The 24357-nt window shown below is 41.0% G+C and overlaps 1 protein-coding gene across 1 annotated transcript; it reads left to right on the forward strand.

The window, feature by feature from the left end:
• Positions 1-4007: 4007 nt before the first annotated feature.
• SERINC3 (serine incorporator 3) lies at positions 4008-22298 on the forward strand. The gene is made up of 10 exons (XM_061208135.1): positions 4008-4169; positions 9453-9614; positions 10758-10951; positions 13037-13116; positions 13776-13913; positions 14041-14210; positions 15321-15411; positions 16729-16909; positions 18686-18913; positions 19571-22298. Exons 1-10 carry the CDS (start codon positions 4131-4133, stop codon positions 19707-19709), a joined length of 1422 nt encoding a protein of 473 aa, XP_061064118.1. The 5' UTR covers positions 4008-4130; the 3' UTR covers positions 19710-22298.
• Positions 22299-24357: the final 2059 nt, after the last annotated feature.

Here is a 24357-nt window from a genome sequence, read left to right on the forward strand (position 1 = left end):
CTGTCTCCTGGTCTTGAAGTCCTAAGAATGTCTGCCGAATAAAACATAACTCTCAACTTTTAGGTTGTGTATTTTTTTTTTCAGTCGACATTCTTTTATGCAGTATTAAAAAAAAATCAAGTTCTAGTAATTGCAATGAGACAAGAAAAATGAAATGTTTAAGTATTAGAAAAAACGAATTAATAACATTGTTTATAGATGACATGATTGTTTATATAGAAATTACAAAAAATTCTATATACACATTATTAAAGTTAATAAAAGTTTTGCAAGTTTGCTGAATACTAAGTCAATATACAAAATCAATTATATTTCTATATACCAGCTACAAATAGAAAATTAAATTTTAAAACATAACCTCTAAATGGACTTGAGGACACAGGGAGGGGGAAGGGTAAGCTGGGACGAAGTGAGAGAGTGGCACTGACATATATACACTACCAAATGTAAAATAGACAGTGGGAATCAGCAGCATAGCGCAGGGAGATCAGCTCAGTGCTTTGCGACCACCTAGAGGGGTGGGATAGGGAGGGTGGGAGGGAGACGCAAGAGGGAGGGGACATGGGGATATACGTATGCATACAGCTGATTCACTTTGTTATACAGCAGAAACTAACACAACATTATAAAGCAATTATACTCCAATAAAGATGTTGAAAAAGAAATAGAGAATCCAGTTTAAAATGGGCAGAGAAACTGAACAGTTTTCCAAAGTAGACAAAAAAATAATCAACACTTACATTAAAAAGTGCTCAACATCACTAATCATCAGGAGAACACAAATCAAAACCAAAATGAGATATCACCTAACCTTTCAGAGTGGCTATCATGCAGACAAGTGATAACAAGTGCTGGCAAGGATGTGGAGAAAAGGAAATAAAGCTATCATATGTTCCAGCAACCCCACTATGGATACATATCCTAAGGAAATAAAAATAGGGTACTGAAGATATATCTTCATTCCCAAGTTCATTGCAGCATTATTCACAACAACCAAATTATGAAAACAACCTAAGTTTCTCTGAAGGGATGAATGGATAAAGAAGATGTGGCATATATACATATGATGAAATACTGTTCAGCTATAAGAAAGAAGGAAATCTTGCCACTTTCAACAACTTGGATGGACCTTGAGGATACTATGCTAAGTGAAATAAGCCAGACAAAGAAAGACAAATAATGAATGGTATCATTTATGTGTGGCATCTAAAAAAAAAAAAAAAAAAGGTCAAACTCATAGAAACAGAGTCAGATGTGGGCTGGAGGATGAAGGAATTAGGGAGTGGTTGGTTAGTGGATACACACTTTCAGCTATAAGAAGAAAAAGTCTGAGTAATGAAAACATGGTGACTATAGTTTATCACACTGTATTGTGTAATTGAAAATTGCTACGAGAACAGAGCTGAAATGTTCTCAACAACAACAACAACAAAAAGATAAATGTGTGAGTTGAAATATCTGTTAATTAACTAGATCGGAGGAATCCTTTCACAATATATATAGACATCAAATCATCACGATGTATACATTAAATATCTTAAAATTTTATATGTCAATTATACCTCAATAAAACTGAAATAAAAATTAACACATTAACTTAAAAAAAAAATCAAGTACATGGGTTACCTTTTGAAACAATATATAGGAGTGTAAGTGATCAGATCATTCCACCCCCAAATATGCCACTTTGGCATAAGGATTACCTCCAGCTGAAGACACCTGAGAAGGAGACACAGAAAAGGTTTCTGCCCTCCCCCTATAAATTTCCCTTTGTGACGGTGTCCCCCATCTCCTCTCTACCAGGAGGGGCAAAAGTTAATCACAGGAGACAACTCTAGATAGACTCTTATCGGTGAGAGGAATCTACAAAACAAACCTTCCTAAAACAACCCTTATCTTCCATTAGTTTCTCCCATATATTTACCTTCCTACAGCTCTTTGTCAGAATGGTATAAAAGCCTCCATGCCTAGCTGGCCCAATCACTAAACCTAAGAGGTGCGGGGGAAATTTTTCCTTCCCTCCATGGGGGAAAACAACCTAGTTTTGACAGTATGAATATGGGCGGGGCTGCTCTGTGTGACAGTGAGCTCCGCCCCCCCCCCAACCGCGTGCTCCCAGAACAGGTGTTGCTGAGGGACTCTTACAGGAGGAGGTGGGAAATTGGAGCAGAAGATCTCAAAGATCCGCTCTCCCCCACCTTTGCCACCTAGACAAGGCACACTTAACCACTTGGGGTCAGAAACACTGAGAGAAGGGCAGGGTCCCACATTTGGGAGGACTAATGCTTACAGGTCAGAAAGTGAAAAACCCTTCAGCCATCGGCTAGACCCATTGTTCCTCACTGAACATAAACAAGTGCTCACAGAATATAAACAAATATCAAACAAGGCCACTCTGTATTTGGAACAAGGCATAGACAAGGCCACTCAGGAACCACACATATGACTCAACATCCTCCTCTTCTAACATGAGTGGGTCCTGGTTCTTTTTCAGTGACAACTCTGGCCCTGCTTTAATTCTCCTACCTTCTGGATAAAAATTAAGATACCTGTTATTGAATTGTCCCTGCTTCTTGACTGTGTTCAATTCAAAACTGTTCCCCACTTCCTTAAACCCCTCTTAGAGGTACCCAGCACAGACCCAAATCCTACAATAAGGTCTTCCCAACTCCCTCTTACCAAGATACCTCATGGTTTCTCTTAATGCATTCTCCCTTAACAAACAAGCTAAATAACTCTAATTCATTTTGACTGTGGGCATGTTCCTGGTAGAATTTGATCACGGGCTTTATCACAGTCTTAGCTTTATTCTGCCCAGTCCCACAATACCCAGACAGGGAGAAGCAAGGATTTTAAGGGCTACCTGGAAGGTTCAGTGGTCCTGAAACAACCTGACTTGGGCAAGTAGTTTGGGGGGCAGAAAGAGAGAAGGGAATTAGGAAAGCTTGAGTAATTCTTCTTCCTCAGCCATCAACCCTTTCTGTGGCTTTAGGCAAACCATCTCACTTTGGGTCTTTTTCCATTTCTGACAAGAAAAGATTTGAATCTATTTCTAAGGCGTCTTCCAACCTAAATATTCTAGGATCCAAACTCTACAGGTTCTCATACTCCCAGGAAAATGTTCCCCTACACCAGTTATTTGTAGAACATTGCCATCATTGTTGCCATATCTACATACCACCTGTTGTTACGTAAGTAAATAATTTTTCAAAATTTTTTCTTTAAATGGACTCAGTTTTTACTTAAATTTACAAAGGAAAATTTACACCACTACTTAAAGGGAAATCAAGTATTGCTTGGTAGAAGTGGAAGAATTTCTACAAACACACATATACACAAACCCTAAAACAATGTTATTTAACTGTAGATGTTGTTACCTTTTGATGAGATTTGGAAAATGAAGCCTTTGCTCTGCTAAAAAGGGAAATAAGCAAATGTTAGAAAAATGTTAAATATATACGAGTGGCAAACACACTTTCTCTTTAGTTTGAAACAAGACTTTCTCACTCTGCCTTTCAGTGTTACTTAATGTCCTATATATACGTGCATCCTTAGATCCTTTCAGTCACCCCAAATGGTTTATATATCCCACAGTTTAGGAAACAGTGCCCATCTTTCCTGCTTAACTTGGGCTCATCCTTCAGTTCTTAGACTTAATATAAATACCTCAGATTAAATATAAAGTCCTTCCAGGACTACTCCCTAACTGATTACCTTCTCCTTACATAGTAGGCATTAAATACACTTTTACTGAAAGAATATTTCCTCGTAATACTTTTTCATAGTAATCATCACAATATGCCATGGTGCGTTTCTGTCCACTGTCAGTCTCTTCTTAACTTGGCCATAAATTCTTGTACACTTCTGTACCCCAGATCTTGACATAGTGGACTCCCAGGGAATGCAAACGAGATGAAGGAGTAAAACCCTGCTCTGTTCCTGCAGCCTCGGGCCGGTTTAGCCCCGCCTCCTCCCCCAGCCCTGCCGAGGGCGGTGGGCGGGGCCACGCATGACGCAGGCCGCACGTTTCTGGCCTGAGAAACCGTCGCGTTTCTGAGGAGACGCCTCAACCAGCCGTTACTACCGCGCTAGGAGCTTCCGCATCGGCCACCTCCGTCACCCGCATCACCATGGGAGCTGTGCTGGGCGTCTTCTCCCTCGCCAGCTGGGTGAGTTCGGGGTCTGGTGTCTCCGTCGGTCCTGTGGTTTGGGGGAGGGCGATAAGGGCTCCCCAAGCGCAGACCCCGACGGGCCTGGCGCCCGGGGCCCGGGGTTTGGGGGTCCGGCCCTGGGCTGCAGAGGGTATCCGGGGGGTCCAGGATAAAATCCGCGATGCCCTGCGATCAGGATCAGGCGGTTCGCCTTCTGCGATTGTGGAGGAACGTTAAGAGGCCAGCCCTCCATTGTTTACAATTTTGATTGCCCCGCCCCCGCGAGCCGTCCGGCCTCTGGGTTCCTCCGGAGCTGGAATGGGACTGGGGACTGAGCTCGGCTCCCGGGGCCCGGGCTCTCTGGTCCATTTCCAAGCACCTTCTTAAGGTGGCGTCATTTATTTGAGCGGGGAGGTGGGGCTTGAATAATATTTTTATCCCCTAGCACAGGATTTGCCAAAGCTACAGAGTCTGTGGCAGAGGTGAGATTTTAACCGAGGCCTGTCTGCGGTTCTGGCGCAATGGAAAGAAGGCCTTGTGGATTATTATTCAGAATTGGAAGTCATGGCCTGAACATTTTGGGACCTTGTACAAGTCATTTCTTTCTGGTTTCCCTTAAGATGAGGACAATCACCCCAGCATTCCTCGCCTCAAGAGCTGTTGTGAGGATGAAATGAATAAATAGGTTGAATCACTTTGTAGATTGTAAACGCCGTATTTTAAAAAAGGAATTTTGGGATCTATGGAAGAGAATATGCTGCGTTCACTCATACACTCGCTTCCGAGGAGCATGATTCCTTAACATCATTTCCTTGTTTCCTAATTCCCCAGCTGACTTAAATGACCAAGGACTCTATCTCAGCTCATGCCACTACTTTTTCTTAGGGACAGAATGTATTTTCCATCCTTTTAGGTTGTTGATCTTAAATGAAAAGTGCTGTTGGTCTTTTAAGGGCCTAGATAGTAGTGGCTTTCCAGTTTTTCAACCTTGACCCAAAGTAAGAAATAAATTTTACGTGCTTGATTTAATACACCCATTTAGACACACGTTTCGTGAAATAATTCTTACCTTTGCCCTCTGCTGTACAATTTTTCTTTTCTATCACATTAAAAAAAAAAATCCTGGTCTTTTTTTTTTTTTTTTTTTACAGTTTACTAGTGGGTCAAACTCACTGTTTACAAAATAGATTTAGAAAAAAATAGTTAAGGAAATTAATTAGGGCGTGAATTGGTAATTTGAAACCGGAAACACATTTTGGCTTTGATGTAAAGCTGAGATCTGAATTGATGCCATCAAAGCATTTCTACCTATAAATCACTTTTATATTTTATTAATTCCTTTTGTTCAATAGGAACAGCAAGGAATTCAGTGTACCAGAGAATGGAATGAGTGAGGGGAAGAATAATAGAAAATGAAGTCAGAAAGGTAAAGGGAGCCAAATCACATAGATACCCATTGGCCGATTTAAGGACGTTGGCTTTTACTCTTATGTGATGATGGGGATCCATTACAGAAAAGAGGAATGATGTGATCTGACCAGTGTTTTAACAAGGTTGCTGTGTGGAGAACAGATGTTAGAAAAGGAAGGGTAAGGCAGTGTAGGGGAGGAAAAACTTCCATTCTCAATGGGTTAGTGGTTGGGGCCTGCGAATTAAACTGAGAAAAGACAAATTAGCAAGAGAAAAAAAGCGTTCATGTACTTGTGCAACGCACATACACGCAGGGGTTCTTAGTGATGAATAACTCAAAGGGGTGGTTAGAATATAGGGCTTATTATATACCTAACTTAATTGGGGTTAGGGTTAGGATTGGGCGGGGCAGAAAAGGGCTTCCATGGGAAGAACAAATAGGTTTCTTTAGGAAAGACAAATGGGTTTTTAGGAGAACAAACAGGAGATAAGAAAGTTTGTGATAGTACTCGTTTCTGTGGGTGCAGAGGTCTTTTTATCATCTTCATGGCCATAAAACTTCCTTGGAGAGAGAATTTATGGCAGTTGCTGCTTTCAGTCAGATGAGAAAAGTTCTGAGAAGGCATTTTTTTCTGCTTCTTTTGAATCTCACGTGTCTTCATCTGAAAATAATTTTTATACTAAGGGTTCTGAATGGGTTGCTATAGCAGCGAGACAGGAGCTATTGCATTTAATCCAGGTGAGGGATGATAGTAGTGGCTTGGACCAACGTGAGGATGCTATGAAAGTGGCCAGATTCTGGATACATTTTGAGGATAGAGCTGATGTGCTGACAGATGGAATGAGAGTTTTGGAAAAAGAGAAGGCATTGAGGATGACTCCAAGGTTTTTGGCCTGGGCAACAGGAAGAGTATGTGACTCACCTGGGTCCTCGCACTCTTTAATCAGTAGAAATTGATAAGAGGCCAGACGAGAATTTCAGCCAAGCAAGAGAGAGAAAAAACAAGGAACAGATGGGGGAACTGGTTCCTTAAATGGGATATGGGTAGGGGCGAATCAGTGGGTTGAGCAAGAGGTGTGGCTTAGGTGATCTGCTCTCCCCCTTGGTGGGGCTCTGTGCAGGGATCGTGCGCGGTACCCTGCTACTGCTCTGCGCACCTCAGAAGTGGCAGTTGGTTTGTGGCTTTTTTGTATCTTACTGTTCATGTGTGCAGTTATTTTGAGTCCCTTATCGTTTCTTTGTATTCTGTTGCTCAAGGGTTAGTCCAGGTGCAAGCACTCAGGTAAAGGGTCCCAGGTTCCAGCCTATCTCAAGTAGACTTGTTTACTGAGATGGGGAAGTGACATAACATATAGTAGGACAAGTTTGTTCCACAGATTGAGTACCTACTGTGTGAAGGTACAAGAGATATAACACTAGGTGGGGCCCCCTCAAGGTACAAGACGTAAACAAGTAAGTAGGTGTATTGGTTTGCCAGGGCCTCATAACAAAATACCACAGAGTGGGTGACTTAAATTACAGAAATTTATTGTCTCATGGTTTTAGAGGCTAGAAGTCTGAGATTAAGGTGTCAGCAAGGTTGGTTCCCTCTGAGGGTGGTGAGGTAGACTCTGTTCCAGGCCTCTTCCCTAGTTCCTGGGGGTTTGGTAGCAATCTTTGGTGTTCCTTGCTTTATCAATCTCTGCCTTCATCTTCACATGATGTTCTCCCTGTGATGCATGTCTGTGTCCAGATTTCTCCTTTTTATGACATCAACCATGTTTGATTAGGGGCCCACTCTTCTCCAGTATAACATCATTTTACCTAATTACATCTGCAGCAACTCTGTTTCCAAATAAGGTCACATGCTGAGGTACTGGGGATTAGGACTTAAACATACGAATTTTGGAGGACACAATTCAACCTATAGCAAACAGTAGGCAACTATCATTAGTTTATTTAATTGGCTGGGGGGAAAAAATAGCTAAAGGGAGTCAGGAGTGTGAGAGTACAGACAAAATAAACCCGAAGCAATTAGTGTCATTGTTTTCAGCTGTAAAATGTCTGTATTTCTGTCTGCGACCAGATACAGACTTTTATTACAGTCATTTGACCCAGAATGTAGTTAAGAATTGGAGATGAGGCTGGGTGGTCAATTCCCCATGGCTGTTTTGATTATGGATATTAACGGTTACCTTGATATACGGAGCCCCTGCTATGAAAGGCATTGTGCTAGGTACTATGTATTCCTGACATTATCTCATAAAAGATTATTACTGGGACCATACTGTAAAACCAGAATCCCCCAGCGTTGCATTTGCTGCTTCTGCGGATGATTCTGAACTAGCCTGTCCTTGTAATGTGACTTCATAACATCACCTGTCAAAACAATTCAGGTGGTTTCCTAATCAATCATATAGAAGAATCACTCAAAGTATGTCCTCTCAGCTGGAATGCTCATTAGGAGAATTTAGCTGACCAAAGATCCAGGTTACTTTTTTTTTTAAATTGAGGTAAAATTCACATTACATAAAATTAACTATTTTAAAGTGTATAATTCAGTGACATTTAGTATATTCACAGTGTTGGGCTATCATCACACCTGTCTGATTCCAGAACATTTTCATCACCCCAAAGACAAACTCGATTTCTGTTTAGCAGTCTACTCTCTTCTCCCCACTCCCTCCAGCCTCTGGAAACCACTAATCTGCTTTCTATCTCTGGATTTACCTATTCTGGGTATTTCATATGAATGAAATCATACAATATGTGACCTTTTGTGTCTGACTTCTTTCATTTAGCCTGATGTTTTCTAGGTTCACCTATGTTGTACCAGCTATCGGTACTTCATTTTTATGGCCAAATAACATTCCATTTTGTGGGTATACCACATTTTACTTATCCATTCATCAGTTGATAGACATTTGGGTTGTTTCTGCCTTTTGACAATTGTAGATGGTGCTGCTTTGAGCATTCATATACAAGTTTTTGTTTGAATACCTGTTTCAGTTCTTTTGGGTGTATATGTAAGAGTGGAGTTACTGGGTCATATGATAATTCTATGTTTGACTTTGAGGAATCTCCAGGTTACTTTTTTTTTTTTTAAATAAATTTATTTATTTATTTATTTATTTATGGCTGCATTGGGTCTTCGTTGCTGTGCGCGGGCTTTCTCTAGTTGCGGTGAGCAGGGCTACTCTTCGTTGCGGTGCGCGGGCTTCTCATTGCAGTGGCTTCTCTTGGTGTGGAGCACGGGCTCTAGGCACGTGAGCTTCAGTAGTTGTGGCACGTGGGCTCAGTAGTTGTGGCTCGCGGGCTCTAGGGCGCAGGCTCAGCAGTTGTGGCGCACGGGCTTAGTTGCTCCGCAGCATGTGGGATCTTCCCAGACCAAGGCTCGAACTCCAGGTTACTCTTGAATGGAGCTAAATGTCTCTTGCTTTCGTTAATTATAAGGGTTTCCATGTAATGTTGCCTTATGCTGTAATATCAGATTTGGTAGCTAGGATTCCCAGAAAACAGCAAGTGGAGTTAGTTTCTATTTTTCTCAGTATTAGATATATCGTTTTTAAATAAAATATGCTGTCTGTGAGAACATAACCAACATTTACTGGGCTTTTACTATGTTTTAGGCACTGTGTTGAGTGCTCATTTAATATAGCAATGTCTGAGGGAGGAAGATTCTGTTATTGAGTTTAATTTATAGATGGAGAAATAAGCTTACATTATGTAACTTGTTGAGGTAAAGTGGCAGAAATAATATCAACTCCAGAGCCCATGCTTTTAACCACTTCCTCCCAGCTATAGTTCTCAGTTAAAACTCTCAAAGCCTGGTTTGCCTCATCTTCTGTTCTGGATGTCACAAAGGAGTCCACTGAAGGAGGTCTCAAATGGTGATGATGTGCTTATTACAGGTTCCATGCCTTTGCGGTGGTGCATCATGTTTGCTGTGTAGTTGCTGTCCCAACAGTAAGAATTCCACCGTGACTCGCCTCATCTATGCTTTCATTCTCTTCCTGGGCACTATTGTATGTTGTTTCATGTTTCATGAAGGGATGGAAACTCAGCTGAAGAAGGTAAGTAGAAGTAACCGTAACCTTATTTAATGTAGTGGTTTTTATTATTTTTATATTTTGCAGAGTTTTAGTTGTAATTAGTATTTATTTCTTCACTGTTGTGAAAGTCAAGTTCGTTGGATTTGTTGGGATTTTAAATTTTGGTTATAGTCAAGACACAGAATATAAAGGTATCAGTCTTTTCCCAAAGTAAAGGTAGTCAGAATGAACATCTTTAGTCTAACAGCTTTGGAAAAGGTATTAAAAGAGTGGCTCTAAAACTTTATCTTTTCTTGTATGTTTAGTTTTTTTTTTTTTTAATTTATTTTATTTTTGGCTGTGTTGGGTCTTCGTCTCTGTGCGAGGGCCCTCTCCAGCTGCGGCAAGTGGGGGCCACTCTTCATCGCGGTGCGCGGGCCTCTCACTGTCGTGGCCTCTCTTGTTGCGGAGCACAAGCTCCAGACGCACAGGCTCAGTAGTTGTGGCGCACGGGCTTAGTTGCTCCGCGGCATGTGGGATCTTCCTGGACCAGGGCTTGAACCCGTGTCCCCTGCACCGGCAGGCAGATTCTCAACCACTGCGCCACCAGGGAAGCCCTTATATGTTTAGTTTTAAACATTTAAACTAGACTAGCCCTTCACCTTCGGAAGGAGTGGGTTGTAGCATGAAAACTCATGGGAAAATGGGAGATAACCTCATCCACAGATAAGGGCCAAAAAGAGAGCACTCAGGACTTCCCTGGTAGTCCAGTGGTTAAGAATCCGCCTTCAAGTGCAGGGGACGCGGGTTTGCTTCCTGGTCGGGGAAGTAAGATCCCACATGCCGCAGAGCAACTAAGCCCTTGGGCTGCAACAAAGAGACCGCACGCTGCAATGAAAGATCCCGTGTGCTGCAACTAAGAGCCAACACAGCCAAAAAATAAATAAATAAAATATTAAAAAGAAAAGAGAGAGAGAGCACTTGCCTTTTATTTTCAAAATGCAACTTGTTTATACTATTTGGTGACAAGATTGTAAGTGAATTGGAAGTCAAAGAGAAAAGTCCCACAGGAGAGTCTTGCAGTTGTTGAAGTGGTCAGTTTTAAAAATCCAGGCTTCCCTATTGTGGAATAGAATCTCTCTTTAAATGTGGATATTCCCATAACATTAAAATTGCTTTTTCCAGATTCCTGGATTCTGTGATGAAGGACTTAAAACCAAGGTGGATGATACAATCATGGATAAAGATTGTGATGTGCTGGTTCGTTATAAAGCCGTATATCGAATCAACTTTGCCTTGACCGTCTTTTTCTTTGCCTTCTTTCTGCTCATGTTAAAAGTGAAAACGAGTAAAGATCCCAGAGCAGCGATACACAATGGGTATGTAGGAATTATTTATTATTAACTTGTTACATTATGATGTGCATCCTCCCCTTCAGCAGTTAATGTTGCCATTTTGATGAAAGCAGTAGAGTATGTAAATCAGTGGCCCAGATGTATTTCTGACCTACTGTACATGGGAAGTTGTTTCAACGTCATTTTCAGTTGGAGCCCTGCAGCATGGAAGAGGTAGAGTGGACAAGGAGAATCTTGTCTTTTTCCTGTATTTTTTAAAAATACCTTTGCTTAAAGTGCCTAGATTTTTATGGAACACCTATGAAACAGTTCAAGCATTGTACTAAGCACTACACACACACACACATTTTTTCTTTCTATTGTTAAAAGAGAAACATTTACCTGATATATTTAAACAGTATACAGAAACATAAATAGTGAATATATTTGGGCCACTGATTCACATATTCTGTCGCTTCCCATTCCTGATCCCCGGTTCCCCTTTACAGAGAGGTTAAATAAATTGCCTGAGATCTCTCAGCTAGTGAGGGTTGGAGCTAGGATTGAAACTCAAGTCTGTCCAACTCCAAAGCTGCTTTCTTTACACTCTGCCATACAAGGCAGTCTTTAAAGATTGACTGAAAGCCAGGTTTGGTCCTGGCTTTGCCAGTGACGAACTGTGTGATTGTGGGCAAGGCATTTATGTCCAGTCGCCTGACGTGCAGCAAGCCAACCTGAGATGCTGAGGTTTGCAGCAGAGACGGGAAGACAGATCTCAGATCCGCCTCCCCGAAGGCGAGACGTTTTAGATATTTATGGGATAGAGATCAGAGTAGTCTTAGGTTTGGGGAAAGGGAATTGGAGGTAAGGAAAAGGTGAGGTAATCAGTGTTCTGCACAGGTGTATCTGAATTACATGCTTTTTTTTTTTTTTTTTTAATTATTTATTTATTTATTTATTTATGGCTGTGTTGGGTCTTCGTTTCTGTGCGAGGGCTTTCTCTAGTTGCGGCAAGCGGGGGCCACTCTTCATCGTGGTGCGCGGGCCTCTCACTATCGCGGCCTCTCTTGTTGCGGAGAACAGGCTCCAGATGCGCAGGCTCAGTAATTGTGGCTCACGGGCCTAGCTGCTCCGCGGCATGTGGGATCTTCCCAGACCAGGGCTCGAACCCGTGTCCCCTGCATTGGCAGGCAGATTCTCAACCACTGCGCCACCAGGGAAGCCCTACATGCTTCTTAATAGGATGCATGTTCAAAAATGGAGATGCTTAGCATAATCTGAGGGTAGAGTTTTTGGCACTCTGACGTCAAAAGGATCATTCATTTTTGGCACTGACATCAAAAGGGTTATTCATTGCACATCTGTGCAGGTCCTGTTTTAGGGTCAGTGGTCCCAACCAGTCTTAGGCAGCTTGAACTGGACAAAAACTAACTCCCAGTTTCTGAAAAACAGCTTAAGCCCCTGTTACTATAGTGACCCATAAGTCAGAGGCACATTATCTATAGGGGTAGTTAAAAAAGAGTCTTGTGGTATATTATCTAGGCTATATGAAGGTTGGAGGATATGAAATTTGAAAAAAAAAACATTACGATGAGCCTTGTGAAGGCAAGGCTGCAAGCGGGGGCGGTTCTTTAACAAGCTGTTCTCTTAGCACTGTTCTGTAAGGCAAGCTCAAGAATTTCTGTTAGGCACCAGCGTCTGTTAACTATGGGGCACGGTTTCAGGATGGGTTTTTTAACACTATGAGGCATGGTTTTACCATGTTGTAAAAGAAGGATTCGGTGATTCACTTTCCCCCAGATCTAAGTTGATTGCTGTATATTTAGCTAACATCGTTAGTTTAGAATGCTCCAGAATTCTAGAAAAATTCCTATCTTTAAGTGCTAAAAGTAGGGAAATGCTAAAGTAACGTTTCTTTCCTGTGAATGTGCATGATTTGGTCTCTGTGCTAATGTTTGTCCTTAAATTGTATGAAGTATTGAGTGAAGTAGTTTCATGTCAGATGAAGAAATAAGCCTAATCATGTTGGAAGTGGCTAGTAAGGCTTTATTTTTGCATTTTAGAAATTCATTTTTCTCAGTGTAAGGGCAAAAATTAGCATTTCATAAATGCACTTTTATATTTTAATAGGTTTTGGTTCTTTAAAATTGCTGCCATTGTTGGTATCATGGTTGGATCTTTCTATATCCCTGGGGGCCACTTCACCACAGGTATGGTTCACTATTAGGGGGGTCAATTATAATATATACAAACTCTACAAATGATTGTGTGAAAGCTACATTTTCATTACTGATTTTTGCAGAACTGGTAATTAAATGAGATGGTGTCCAATTACCATGACTTGGTACTAATATTAAGATATTAATTGCTTGATTAAAGCCGGGAGGTATTCAGCCCACTTCTCAGCTGTTCTGGAACCATATGTTAATCGTTTGCCAATATTTTAATAGTTTCCCTTCTCACTTGGCAATACCAAGTTAATCGGAGAGCTTGTCAACGTACGACTTGTAACCGTGTGCTCCACTATCCCTGTCTTAACCTGCTTCCTTATCGTGACATCTGTGGATTTCCACTGTGATTTTTATCCCTGTAAGTAAAGGAAAAGGCTTATATCTTTTCCATTTGGAATGTCAGACCCTAGGCTCCCCTTGGCACAAGCTAGAACAAGTTTTAAGAGGTCTGAAACCCAACAGAACACTTCTCAGAGAATGCCTTTGAGTTTGGAATTGCAATAATCTTGCTGTACTGCTGGAGACAATGTCTTTATTACCTCTCTATTACTTGAATTGAAATCTTTTTAGAATGTTGGACAGTAACATTCTGAAATGTTGCTCCTATGGTGAAGAATAACTGTGCTTTTGGTTTGTAGCCTGGTTTTTTATTGGCATGGTGGGGGCTGCCTTCTTCATCCTCATCCAGCTGGTGCTGTTGGTGGACTTTGCTCACTCTTGGAATGAATCATGGGTAAATCGAATGGAAGAAGGGAACCCAAGGGGCTGGTATGCGGGTAGGTATCTAAACCCCTATGAGAGCCATACTGCATTATGCTACGTTAAATAGGGTGAAAATTGGTCCTCGTTAGTATAAGAGTTTGTTATGATTGTGGGCATTCATGTTTGTTTTCTTTTTTCTAGCTTTACTGTCTGTCACAAGCATGTTTTATATCCTGTCAATCATCTCTGTCGTATTGCTCTACACATACTACACCAAACCAGATGGCTGCACAGAAAACAAGTTCTTCATCAGTTTTAATCTGATCCTTTGCATTGTGGTTTCCGTTATGTCAATCCACCCAAAAATTCAGGTATGGTTGTGATTTCTGCTTCTTCCTCCTGTGAAGGATTTTTAATTAATGCTAAACTTGAAACCTAGGTAACCTGTTATATGAATTTATGTCCAAGACAATAAAGTCTTCTTAATTATAACTTAATCACTGTAAAATGTGCCATTGAGTGCCAGTAAATGAATAATTTCCCTATTATTTAAGAAAAAAACTATGTAACTTGAGAATTTATCATTCTTATAAAATTGTTTATATCATGAGAATGATTCTTAGGAATCTTTAGCAAAGATATTTTAGGGGAATTCAACTAGAAAAAATAATTGATTTTAATATTTAAAACACAACTCATGCTCCTGAGTTTCCTCATTTAAATACAATATTTTTAAAATTCAGATATGAATTTAGGTATGAAAAGAACATCTAGACATCACCTCTCCTTTTAAAAAAAAAAAATTATTTATTTATTTTTGGCTGAGTTGGGTCTTTGTTGCTGGGCGCGGGCTTTCTCTAGTTGCGGCGAGCAGGGTCTACTCTTCTTTGCGGTGCACGGGCTTCTCACTGCGGTGGCTTCTCTTGTTGCGGAGCACCGGCTCTAGGTGTGCGGGCTTCAGTCGTTATGGCTTGTGGGCTCTAGAGCGCAGGCTCAGTAGTGGCGCACGGGCTTAGTTGCTCCGCGGCATGTGGGATCTTCACGGACCAGGGCTCGAACCCGTGTCCCCTGCATTGGCAGGTGGGTTCTTAACCACTGCGCCACCAGGGAAGCCCACGTCTCCTTTTAAAAGTGAGAAAACCGAAGTTCCAGAGAGGTGATGGGTCACCAAGCTAGCCAGTGGCAAAGCTTAGCTTAGATTTCACTATACCAAGGAACTAGTAGTAAATCTAAGCCTTTGTATGATATACAGGAATTTCCAGGATTATGAAATGCCTGAGAACCAGTAGTACATGCCTCCTCTTTCTTGGTTCTTTTTCAAGCTAACTCAAACCGAAGGGTTACTTGTCATCTTTCAACTGTCAAGCAGAATCAGGAGGTTCTCAATTAATAACAATTCAGTGGGTCCCGGGAAGTATGCTGGGTTTTAGAAATTCAGCCCTAGCAATTCCTATGGCATTGTTTTCTTTTTGATTCTGTAGGAACACCAGCCTCGTTCTGGCCTCCTGCAGTCCTCTATCATCACCCTCTACACCATGTACCTCACATGGTCAGCCATGTCCAATGAACCTGGTAAGGGAGTTTTAATAACGCATTCATTTGGTGAAAACAAAGTAAGAAATGAGAATTCCCTGGAAGTCCAGTGATTAGGACGCCATGCTTTCACTTCTGTGGGTCTGGGTTGGATCCCTGGTCGGCAAACTAAGATCCTGCAAGCCGTGCCACGCAGACCAAAAAAAAAAGAAAAAGAAAAAAGAAAGTAAGAAATTACTCCTTTGGTGGGTGCAGAAACTAGAGCTGGAGCAAATGTCAGACAAACAAATGAACAGACAAAAAACTTCACTTAAATGTACAGTGTCCACGGTATTTACCTTTCAGGTTTTATTCTCCATGTCTATTCATAGCTATTCAGAGCTGACCGCCTAAAGGACCATAGTCCTTTATATAGTCCAGGCTTTTCCCTGGACTAAGTCAAACTAGTTAAGAGCTGAGCAAGGCAACATTGTTTTGGCCCTTTGTAGAATTACTTTAATTGAATGTTACTTTGGTGGTACAGGCTCCAGAAGAAACAGCTGCAGGAAATCTCCTTTTGTAGATCTTATGGGATTGTTTCTCAGTGGGGGTATTTTATGGACTCCTTTTCAAGGAAAACCATTATTGCAGACCATTCAGTGATGACTCAACTTATTTCTATTGTATTCCTGTGTAACTATGTAGAAACAAAACTAGGGATAAGCTCCTTGTGCTTTTTTTTTTGATAACCAGGCCAAGTTTATTGAATCTAACCTTATTTTGCAAGCAAATTAGTCTCTTTTTTTTTAACTTTTTATTTTATATTGGAGTATAGTTGATTAACAATGTTGTGATAGTTTCAGGTGTACAGCAAAGTGATTCAGTTATACATTTTCCCATTTAGGTTGTTACATAATATTGAGCAGAGTTCCCTGTGCTATACAGTAGGTCCTTGCTGGTTATCCATTTTAAATGTAGCAGTGTGTACATGTCAATCCCAACCTCCTTAACTATCCCTTCCCCCCACCCTTCCCCCTGGTAACCATAAGTTTGTTTAAGTCTGTGTAAACTCCTTGTGCTTTAAGCACAACTATAGAGCCAAAAAGACTTGCCAGTTAAATTTCAAAACCAGTGAAATCAAGATTGACATTTATGATATTTGACAAATACTTTGTTGTTGTAGTTTCATTTCTTTTTTTCTAAAACTAAGTCTCTGGTTGCAGCACAGATGTGTTACTGACTGCCCAGTTGCAGGTTCTTTGAAGTGTAGCATTCCCATGTTTTAAATCACGAATGAGTGATGTATAGCACACCCCTCAAATCCTTCTGGACCAAGATGAGTTATACCTAAAGATATAAACAGTTTCTCATTTTCAGATCATTCCTGCAACCCTGGCCTGTTGAGCATCATTATGCACATGACCTCACCAACCTTGGCTCCTGCAAATGCAACTGCTCTAGTCCCTACTCCTGCTCCACCATCACAGAGTGGGCCTTCTCTGAATAAAGAGAATTTTATTGGGCTGGTAGTCTTTGTTCTCTCCCTTTTGTATTCTAGGTAAGTTAAAAAGTACTTAAGACAAGATTCTTATGAAGGTTAGTAATAGAGTGAAGAAGCTATTTTGCTTTCAAAAAACAGTGAGAAGAATTACAAAAATTTAACTCTTCTTTATTAAAGTCATTGACTTGCTTCAGTTACCCTGCTGTGTACATTTCTTTAAGTTCAGTAAATCCTCTCATCAAATAATTCCTCTCAGGCTTACTAAGAGATACGTTCTCCTCTGTATAGGAGGATAAAGCCCTTACCTGACCCTAGATCAGCTAAAATAGTGGCTCTGAAAATTGGTTGGCTTATCTTTTTTTAAAACAATCTTTATTTTCTGATCACTGTAAATAATATTTAAACAACTACAGAATTTTATACATGAAATGTTAGTCTGTAGTTAATCCAGGACACCAGATATAACCTATGTTAGCAGTGTGCACTCATTCTCCCACCCATTTTTATTGATATTGTCTGTATAAGTGTATGTTACTTTAATAATTTTAAAATATGAAATAATAAAATGGGCAAGGATATATTTATATAAATTAATAGCTTAAGTGAGAACAGTAGTAAATGAAATGGTCCTCCCTCTAAATTTACCTCTTCTATGATTAACATTTTGGTACATATTATTTCAGGCTTTTTTCCTTTGCTTATACTTACTGTCTATTGACCTATCTGTATCTATGTAATTATGCATATTTTTATAAATAGTTACAAACATAATTTTATTTATATCACTTGATATATAATTTTTAAAAAATAAATTGGGAGCATTCTATGTAACAGTATATATACTGTTCTGAAATACATATGAATTTGTCATAATTTGGACAGCTTTGCACATAATGTGTAGATTTATCCTTTTTTCTTTTTTTAATGATTGCTTAAAATATGGGTTGGCAAATAACAGCCCTTTGGGCTGGCTTCCTATTTTTGTAAATAAAGCTTTATTGGCATACAGCTATGTTCATTTGTTTTCATACTGTCTATGACTGTTTTTGTTTGTTTTCCTTTGATTCTTGATCTTGGGGGCAAAGCTTTTAGTCTTTCCCTATTAAGTATGATGTTAGCCCTGACTTTTTAATAGATGCCCTTTATCAGTTTGAGGAAGTTCTTCTCTATTTCTATTTTGAGTTTTTATCATGAAAAAATATCAGATTTTTGTCAAATGCTTTTTCTATGTCTGTTGAGATGTTCATGTGGGTTTTGTCCTTTATTTGTATGTACTTTTTAATTCAGTCATTTAACAAACTTTTAGTGAGTATCTGCTGTGTACTAGAAATGCACAGATGACTAAGGTCATTGTGGTCAAAAAGTTCTATCAATAGCAAGGAAGACAGGAACAGTAAGTGATACAGCAGAAGGAAGAGTAAGGAGCTGTGGGAATTTAATCCAGCCTAGTGATAGGGTGATGTCAGGGAAGACCTCCTAGAGGGCACAGCATGATCAGAGAATTTAAAGGGTGATTAAGTTAGCTGGGAGAAGGTGGGCAGTGCATTCCAAGCAAAGGAGAGGTACTTGTGAAGTCCTGGAAGCAGACATTGAGAGCATAGGATGTTTTGGGAAACTCCTAGGCAGTTAAACCCTCAAATTGTAACTGATGAGAGCACTGTCTCTGTCTTGTGATGACAGGCAGCAGTTCAGAACTTTAAGCAAACCCTTCAGAAGCCCTTCGGTCCCCAAAGCAGGAGCAGTTCAGAAATAACCTTCAAGTGTATTAGGCCAGTGACAGCATTTCGTCTTCATGGCCCCTTTCTGACTTACCTTCTTGGGGTTACTCTCCAGCATCCGCAATGCCAGCAATAGCCAAGTAAGTAAGCTGACCCTGTCAGGAAGTGACAGCGTGATCCTCCGTGATACGACTGCCAACGGCGCCAGCGATGAGGAAGATGGACGGCCTCGGCGGGCTGTGGACAACGAGCGAGAGGGCGTGCAGTACAACTACTCCATGTTCCACCTCATGCTCTGCTCGGCTTCCTTGTACATCATGATGACCCTGACCAACTGGTACAGGTAGGAGGCAGAGAGATAGAGAGAGAATCGAGGGAAAACCACTTAGCCCCACGGGGTTGCCTGTAAAGTCTCCATCCATTGTCCTGACCTCAGAATCCCCTTTTTTTACCCTTATAATGAAGTTGTGTTCAGTGCTCTTTTCTGAAATACTTTTGACTTTTTCTCCTCTTGCATTTGAAATCCAGTTGGAATTCTTACAGGGAAAATCATGGGAAGCCCTTCCAAACTTGAGTTACTGGAGAGAGAAAATCATGACATTAAGTGAGCTGACTTGTCTTTGTTCCCTGATTTTTCTCTGTCTAGAGATGTCCGTAGAGAGTATTTTGATCAAAGTAATCATGTGGTAAGGAAGGAAAGTTTCAGGGAGGTCATTTCAATCTAGACTTTGACCAATATGTAGAAGAGCCAGATGTTCCTGAAGAACTTTTTGCAAGGAATAGTCAGGGTTCTTCATGCAGGCAAGAAGATAAAAGCTGTTTGAGAGGCAGAGTCCCCTGCTCATAAAAACTAAAAATCGCAACTTTCTCAAGTCTCTTCTAGAAACTTACTAGGGAGTCGTGTCAGTCGAATTTCCCTGGAGCATTTCTTAGCTTTTGTTGAGGGGCTGCCGAATGCTGAAATTAGGCTCCTTTACCTAAATCTCTGCTGTGTTCTTAGCCCTGATGCAAACTTCCAGACCATGACCAGCAAGTGGCCAGCTGTGTGGGTCAAGATCAGTTCCAGCTGGGTCTGCCTCCTCCTCTATGTCTGGACCCTTGTGGCTCCGCTCGTCCTCACCGGTCGAGACTTCAGCTGAAGCTCTGAGTGCCAAGGACACCACTGAAATTCATAAAGGTCTCCTTTGCTGAAAGCTCACATCCCTTTTACTTTTGCTTCAACTAATATATTAAGCAAACTCTCTGCAAATAAGACTATATCCAGGTTTATATCAGAGGGCAAGAGTGAATGATGCTTGATGCAGGATCAGAACTTTTCGTTTATATCTATATTATGTTTATTTGTAAGGATATAGAGTAAAAGGAACGTTTTGCCTTTTAAAGTGAACTACAGCTGTGCTGTGAAGAGAGTTCTTTATTAAGACTTGTAGGTTCCTACAACTTTGATTTAACGTGTAAGACAGAAAAATGTTGGATATTTGAGGCCGTCGTTAATATATTTCTATTGCAAAATCTTTAAAAAGCATAGTAATTATAATAATGCATTTCTATGACAGTTTTCTTCTGTGAAAGTCTTGTGTGAAACAAGCTCTCTGTTCAGTCCTTAAACTCATAGTGCTTGGGGAAGGGAGTACATGTGTGGGTCTCGCCCCAGAAGAGGGGTTGCTGGTATAGCTACTGTTTCTATAGCTTGAGTTTTTTCATTTACTTTTTTTAATACTACAGCCTTGATGCTGCTTGATTTAAGCCTGTGGCTTTGCCAGAAATGTTAATTTCAATTAAATGCTTCGTAGGTTTGGTTAAACTGAAGATTCACTTGGGAAAACAGTGCAACTTTAGTCTATGTAATTATCTTGTTATGAGTATGTAAAAGTATAATGCATGTGTATTTATTATATTTGCACTATAAAGGTATTTGATTAAAATAGAAAGACAAGCTTATAAGGCCCTTTCTTTAACAGCTTTTATCAGTTAGCAGCCATTCTATGTTTTTCATTTTTTTTGGACATATGGACAGTCAGGTTTATAAATCATCTTGCAGAATGCTCCTGTTCCTTCTAAAACTTAAGGTCTGGCTGGTGAGTAGAGTCTTGAACTCATTTGGAAGTTGTACTAAATATCTTTTCTGGGCAAGACACTCGGGTAGATGAGAGAGAAGGTCAGCACTCTCGGGAAACTTCTTCGGGAGAGGTAGCACACAGGGCGGTAGAATAGAACCGTTCACTCAGGGAAGATTTACTGAGTGTTCTGTACCAGGCCCCGTCAGGTTCTGGGATGCACCTTTAAACATGACAGACAGTGGCTCTGCCATCTTGGACTTAGAGTTTCGAGGAGGGTATAATGAGCTGACAGGTGGTACAACGTGTTGTGATTAGTGCTGTGATTTAGGAATTGCAGAGAACTCAAACTAGAGGTGCTAGGTTGGGGTGTCATGGTAGGCTTCTTGGAAAAAGTGTTGTCTAAGCCAAGAAGTGTTAGGAGTTAGCTAATAAAAGAGAAATGGGGAAGTGGAATGGCATTGCTGAAGGGTAGACTAAACGGTATGTTAAGTGTAGGGAGATTTAAGAAAAAAAAACATGTTCAATAAAGCTGTAAAGGGGAGAAGTGGGCAGGGACTAGGTCACGAAGGGCTTTGTAAACCACATTGAAGAGTTTGGACCTTATGCGAGGGCAGCAGGGGACATAGTCACATATTCAGAGTGACGTGGACAAATGATGTCTTCAGTCACTGTGGCTGATATATGGAGAATGGATTTAGGGACATGAGACCAGGGGCAGTCCATATAATAAGATTTGAAACAAAGAAGTCAAAGTGAGGATGGAGAGAAACTGACAGCTGAGAGCTACTGAATAATTAAAAATTTTAGCTCGGCAATTGATTAGCTATGGGGGAGAGGTAGATTCCTGAGTGATGCTGGTTTAATCACCTGAGTGTATGGTGGTTCCGTTTATATGGTGAGAAAAACCGGAAGGGGAGGAACAATTTGTGCTAGAAGAAAGATGGGAGGTGGTCCCTCAAGATGGCTAAGAGTCAGACACAGGTTTGCAAACAAGCTTTGTCATTTTCTATCAGTCAGACTGGTCAGTTAATACTTACTGAGTATATACTATGCTTTATGACCTTGGGCAAATGACAAGCTGTCTGAGCCTCAGTGTTTCCTTTGTTTGAAAGTTTATCGTAGTACAAAAGATGGTTTAGGGAGTAAAACTACTTTGCAAAGTGCTTAACCCATTTTAAGCACCATCTGGTGGTAGCTGCTAATCTCTGTGTGGGCTAATATGAGACTGGACAATAGTCAAAGGTCAGAGATATTCAGCCATAATCTGGCGGAGGTTAGATTTGAGGTGTTCTTACAGAATTAAACAGATGGGACATAGAGGGGACAGTCTCAGTTGAGCTGTAGGTGAGGGGTCAGGAAACAGGGCTTGATATGAAGTGTTGGAACCGCCACCATTCAAACCAGTACCTTATGCCGTGGTTCAGAGATAAAGTTGCCAGGGATTTGGGGGTCAGTTCGGGGAGGTGTAGCCCCTTACTTTGCCAGTGAAAAGCAATCGCCTCATTTTCCTTAAAGCAGGGCCAGCCAGATTAAGACTTTTAAAGGTCCTGAACTTCCAGAACATTACCGTGTACCATCCCCCACCTTATGTCCTTTAAGGTAAAAGCAATACTAAACTGTAAAGTAAATGTAACAAAGTCCAATAAAGTTTTTATTTTTTTCTCATGATGATAACTTTGATATTAATTTGAAATAACAAATTCTCTTTAAAACCGAGGGAGCGGTGTCCCTGCTTTGCTTGGTTATACCCTAAGGATATGTTAAAGTTGGCCTGTTGCTAGGACACCCAGTAGTTTACTCAGGACTCAAGTGAATTACACACGTTGAGTGCTGAATTATACACATGCATAAAAAATGTCAGTATTTTCGGTAAGCCCAGGATCATACTATAAAGCAAGGGAGTATTGAATCCTCAGACCTCATGGTGTTATCCCATTCCAGAAGAGTCACTTGGTGTCTTATCACCATGAACAGGCCTCTCTGTCCCCCACTATTGCAGATTGGGGGCCCTGGCTTTGAGGTCAGCAGTGTGCTCTAGGAATTCATCAAAGGCAACATCCGTGGCTGCCAATTACATGCTTAGAGCTGGGAGAAAGCTTATAGGCCCTTGTTGGATTTCCCTGTCTAGGTTGCCCTTGCTTGGTACTCAGTTGGATGGGAAATAAAACTCTTGACAACCAAAGATACTCCCAAAGAATGGCCATAGACCTGGTTTTCAGTGCTTTTTTTTTTTTTTTTTAATAAGAATTTCACATTTATTTATTTATTTATTTATTTTGGCTGTGTTGGGTCTTTGTTTCTGTGCGAGGGCTTTCTCTAGTTGCGGCAAGCGGGGGCCACTCTTCATCGCGGTGCGAGGGCCTCTCACTATCGCGGCCTCTCTTGTTGCGGACCACAGGCTCCAGACGCGCAGGCTCAGTAGTTGTGGCACACGGGCTTAGTTGCTCCGCGGCATGTGGGATCTTCCCAGACCAGGGCTCGAACCCGTGTCCCCTGCATTGGCAGGCGGATTCTCAACCACTGCGCCACCAGGGAAGCCTTCAGCGCTTTTTGATGTTCTGGACCAAACCATGACTCAGGCCTAATTTAAACGAGGAGAGCTTTTTCGTCCATTCCAAGTCCCTGCTTGATTATATTTTTCTTTTTACGCAGTCAAGCTAAAGTGAGTATTCAGTAATATGAGTCATGCATTTGATCTCTGTGGATTGATGGCAGATGCCAGGCTTATGCTTATTAATGGGAGCTGCTGTTCATCTCTTTACACTTTGTGTTTGTCTACCCATCCTGTTACCTAGGAGCCCAAATCAGGCAGCCTACTCAGTGGTCTCCTAATTACTGCTGAATGACTCAAGCCATGTGATGCCTATAGCCTCAGGTGAAGAAAAATGAGAGCTACTCCAAAACAGCAACATGTACCAAGCAATGAACAGACATTATCTACAGCCCTGTAAGGTGGTGATGGTTCTCCGCCTTTTATAGATCAAACCAAGGTGTAGAGAAGTTAGTGTCTTGCCCACAGGTACTTAGTAAGAGGCAAAGCAGAGAAACAAACCCAGGGCTTGATTTTTTCCAATTAGACCCCAACTTCCCTTGGCCCATAAGGATGTAGGAGACAAGATAAACTGGAGACTGCCTAGAGACATGTAGGGGAGCCAGCTGGCTCTCTAAACGCATCACTAATGAAGGAAAGTTAGTAGCTCCCTGAAGGCAATAACTGCTATCTTACTGGGTCACTGTATCCCAGGGTACTGGCACCTTATCAGATAAGAGAGTAAACATTTGGTTAAAAAAATTTTTTTTCCAGAAAAGTAGTGCCCTAAAGGATTTTTATTACTCACCAGCTTTAAATGCAGTAACATGAAACATTTGGGGCCACTGATTATGTAGAAGTGCTGAACCAGTACTGTGAGGAGTGGGTACTGGGGAAAACTAAGAGGTATTTTACAAGAGAAACCAGAAGTGCTGACTCATAACATGGAAAATCACTCCTGTGGCTTGTCAAGTACCTAAGTTGATCCTTTTAACACTGTTGTGAGGTAAAAAGGATTGGAGCCATTAGCTCCATTTTTCCAGATGTGAGAAACAGACTAAGTTCCTTAGAGAAGGCTGACCTGAAGAGCTGGTATGTTGCAGTGTAAGTACTTACTGTTGGCATCATCAAAAGCCAACAGTAAGTGTATGGATATCCTGAGTATTTCTCAACTGACCCATCACCAACACACCAGAC

This window comes from Eubalaena glacialis, chromosome 13 (assembly GCF_028564815.1).
Source record: "Eubalaena glacialis isolate mEubGla1 chromosome 13, mEubGla1.1.hap2.+ XY, whole genome shotgun sequence".
Classification (NCBI taxonomy): Eukaryota; Metazoa; Chordata; class Mammalia; order Artiodactyla; family Balaenidae; genus Eubalaena; species Eubalaena glacialis.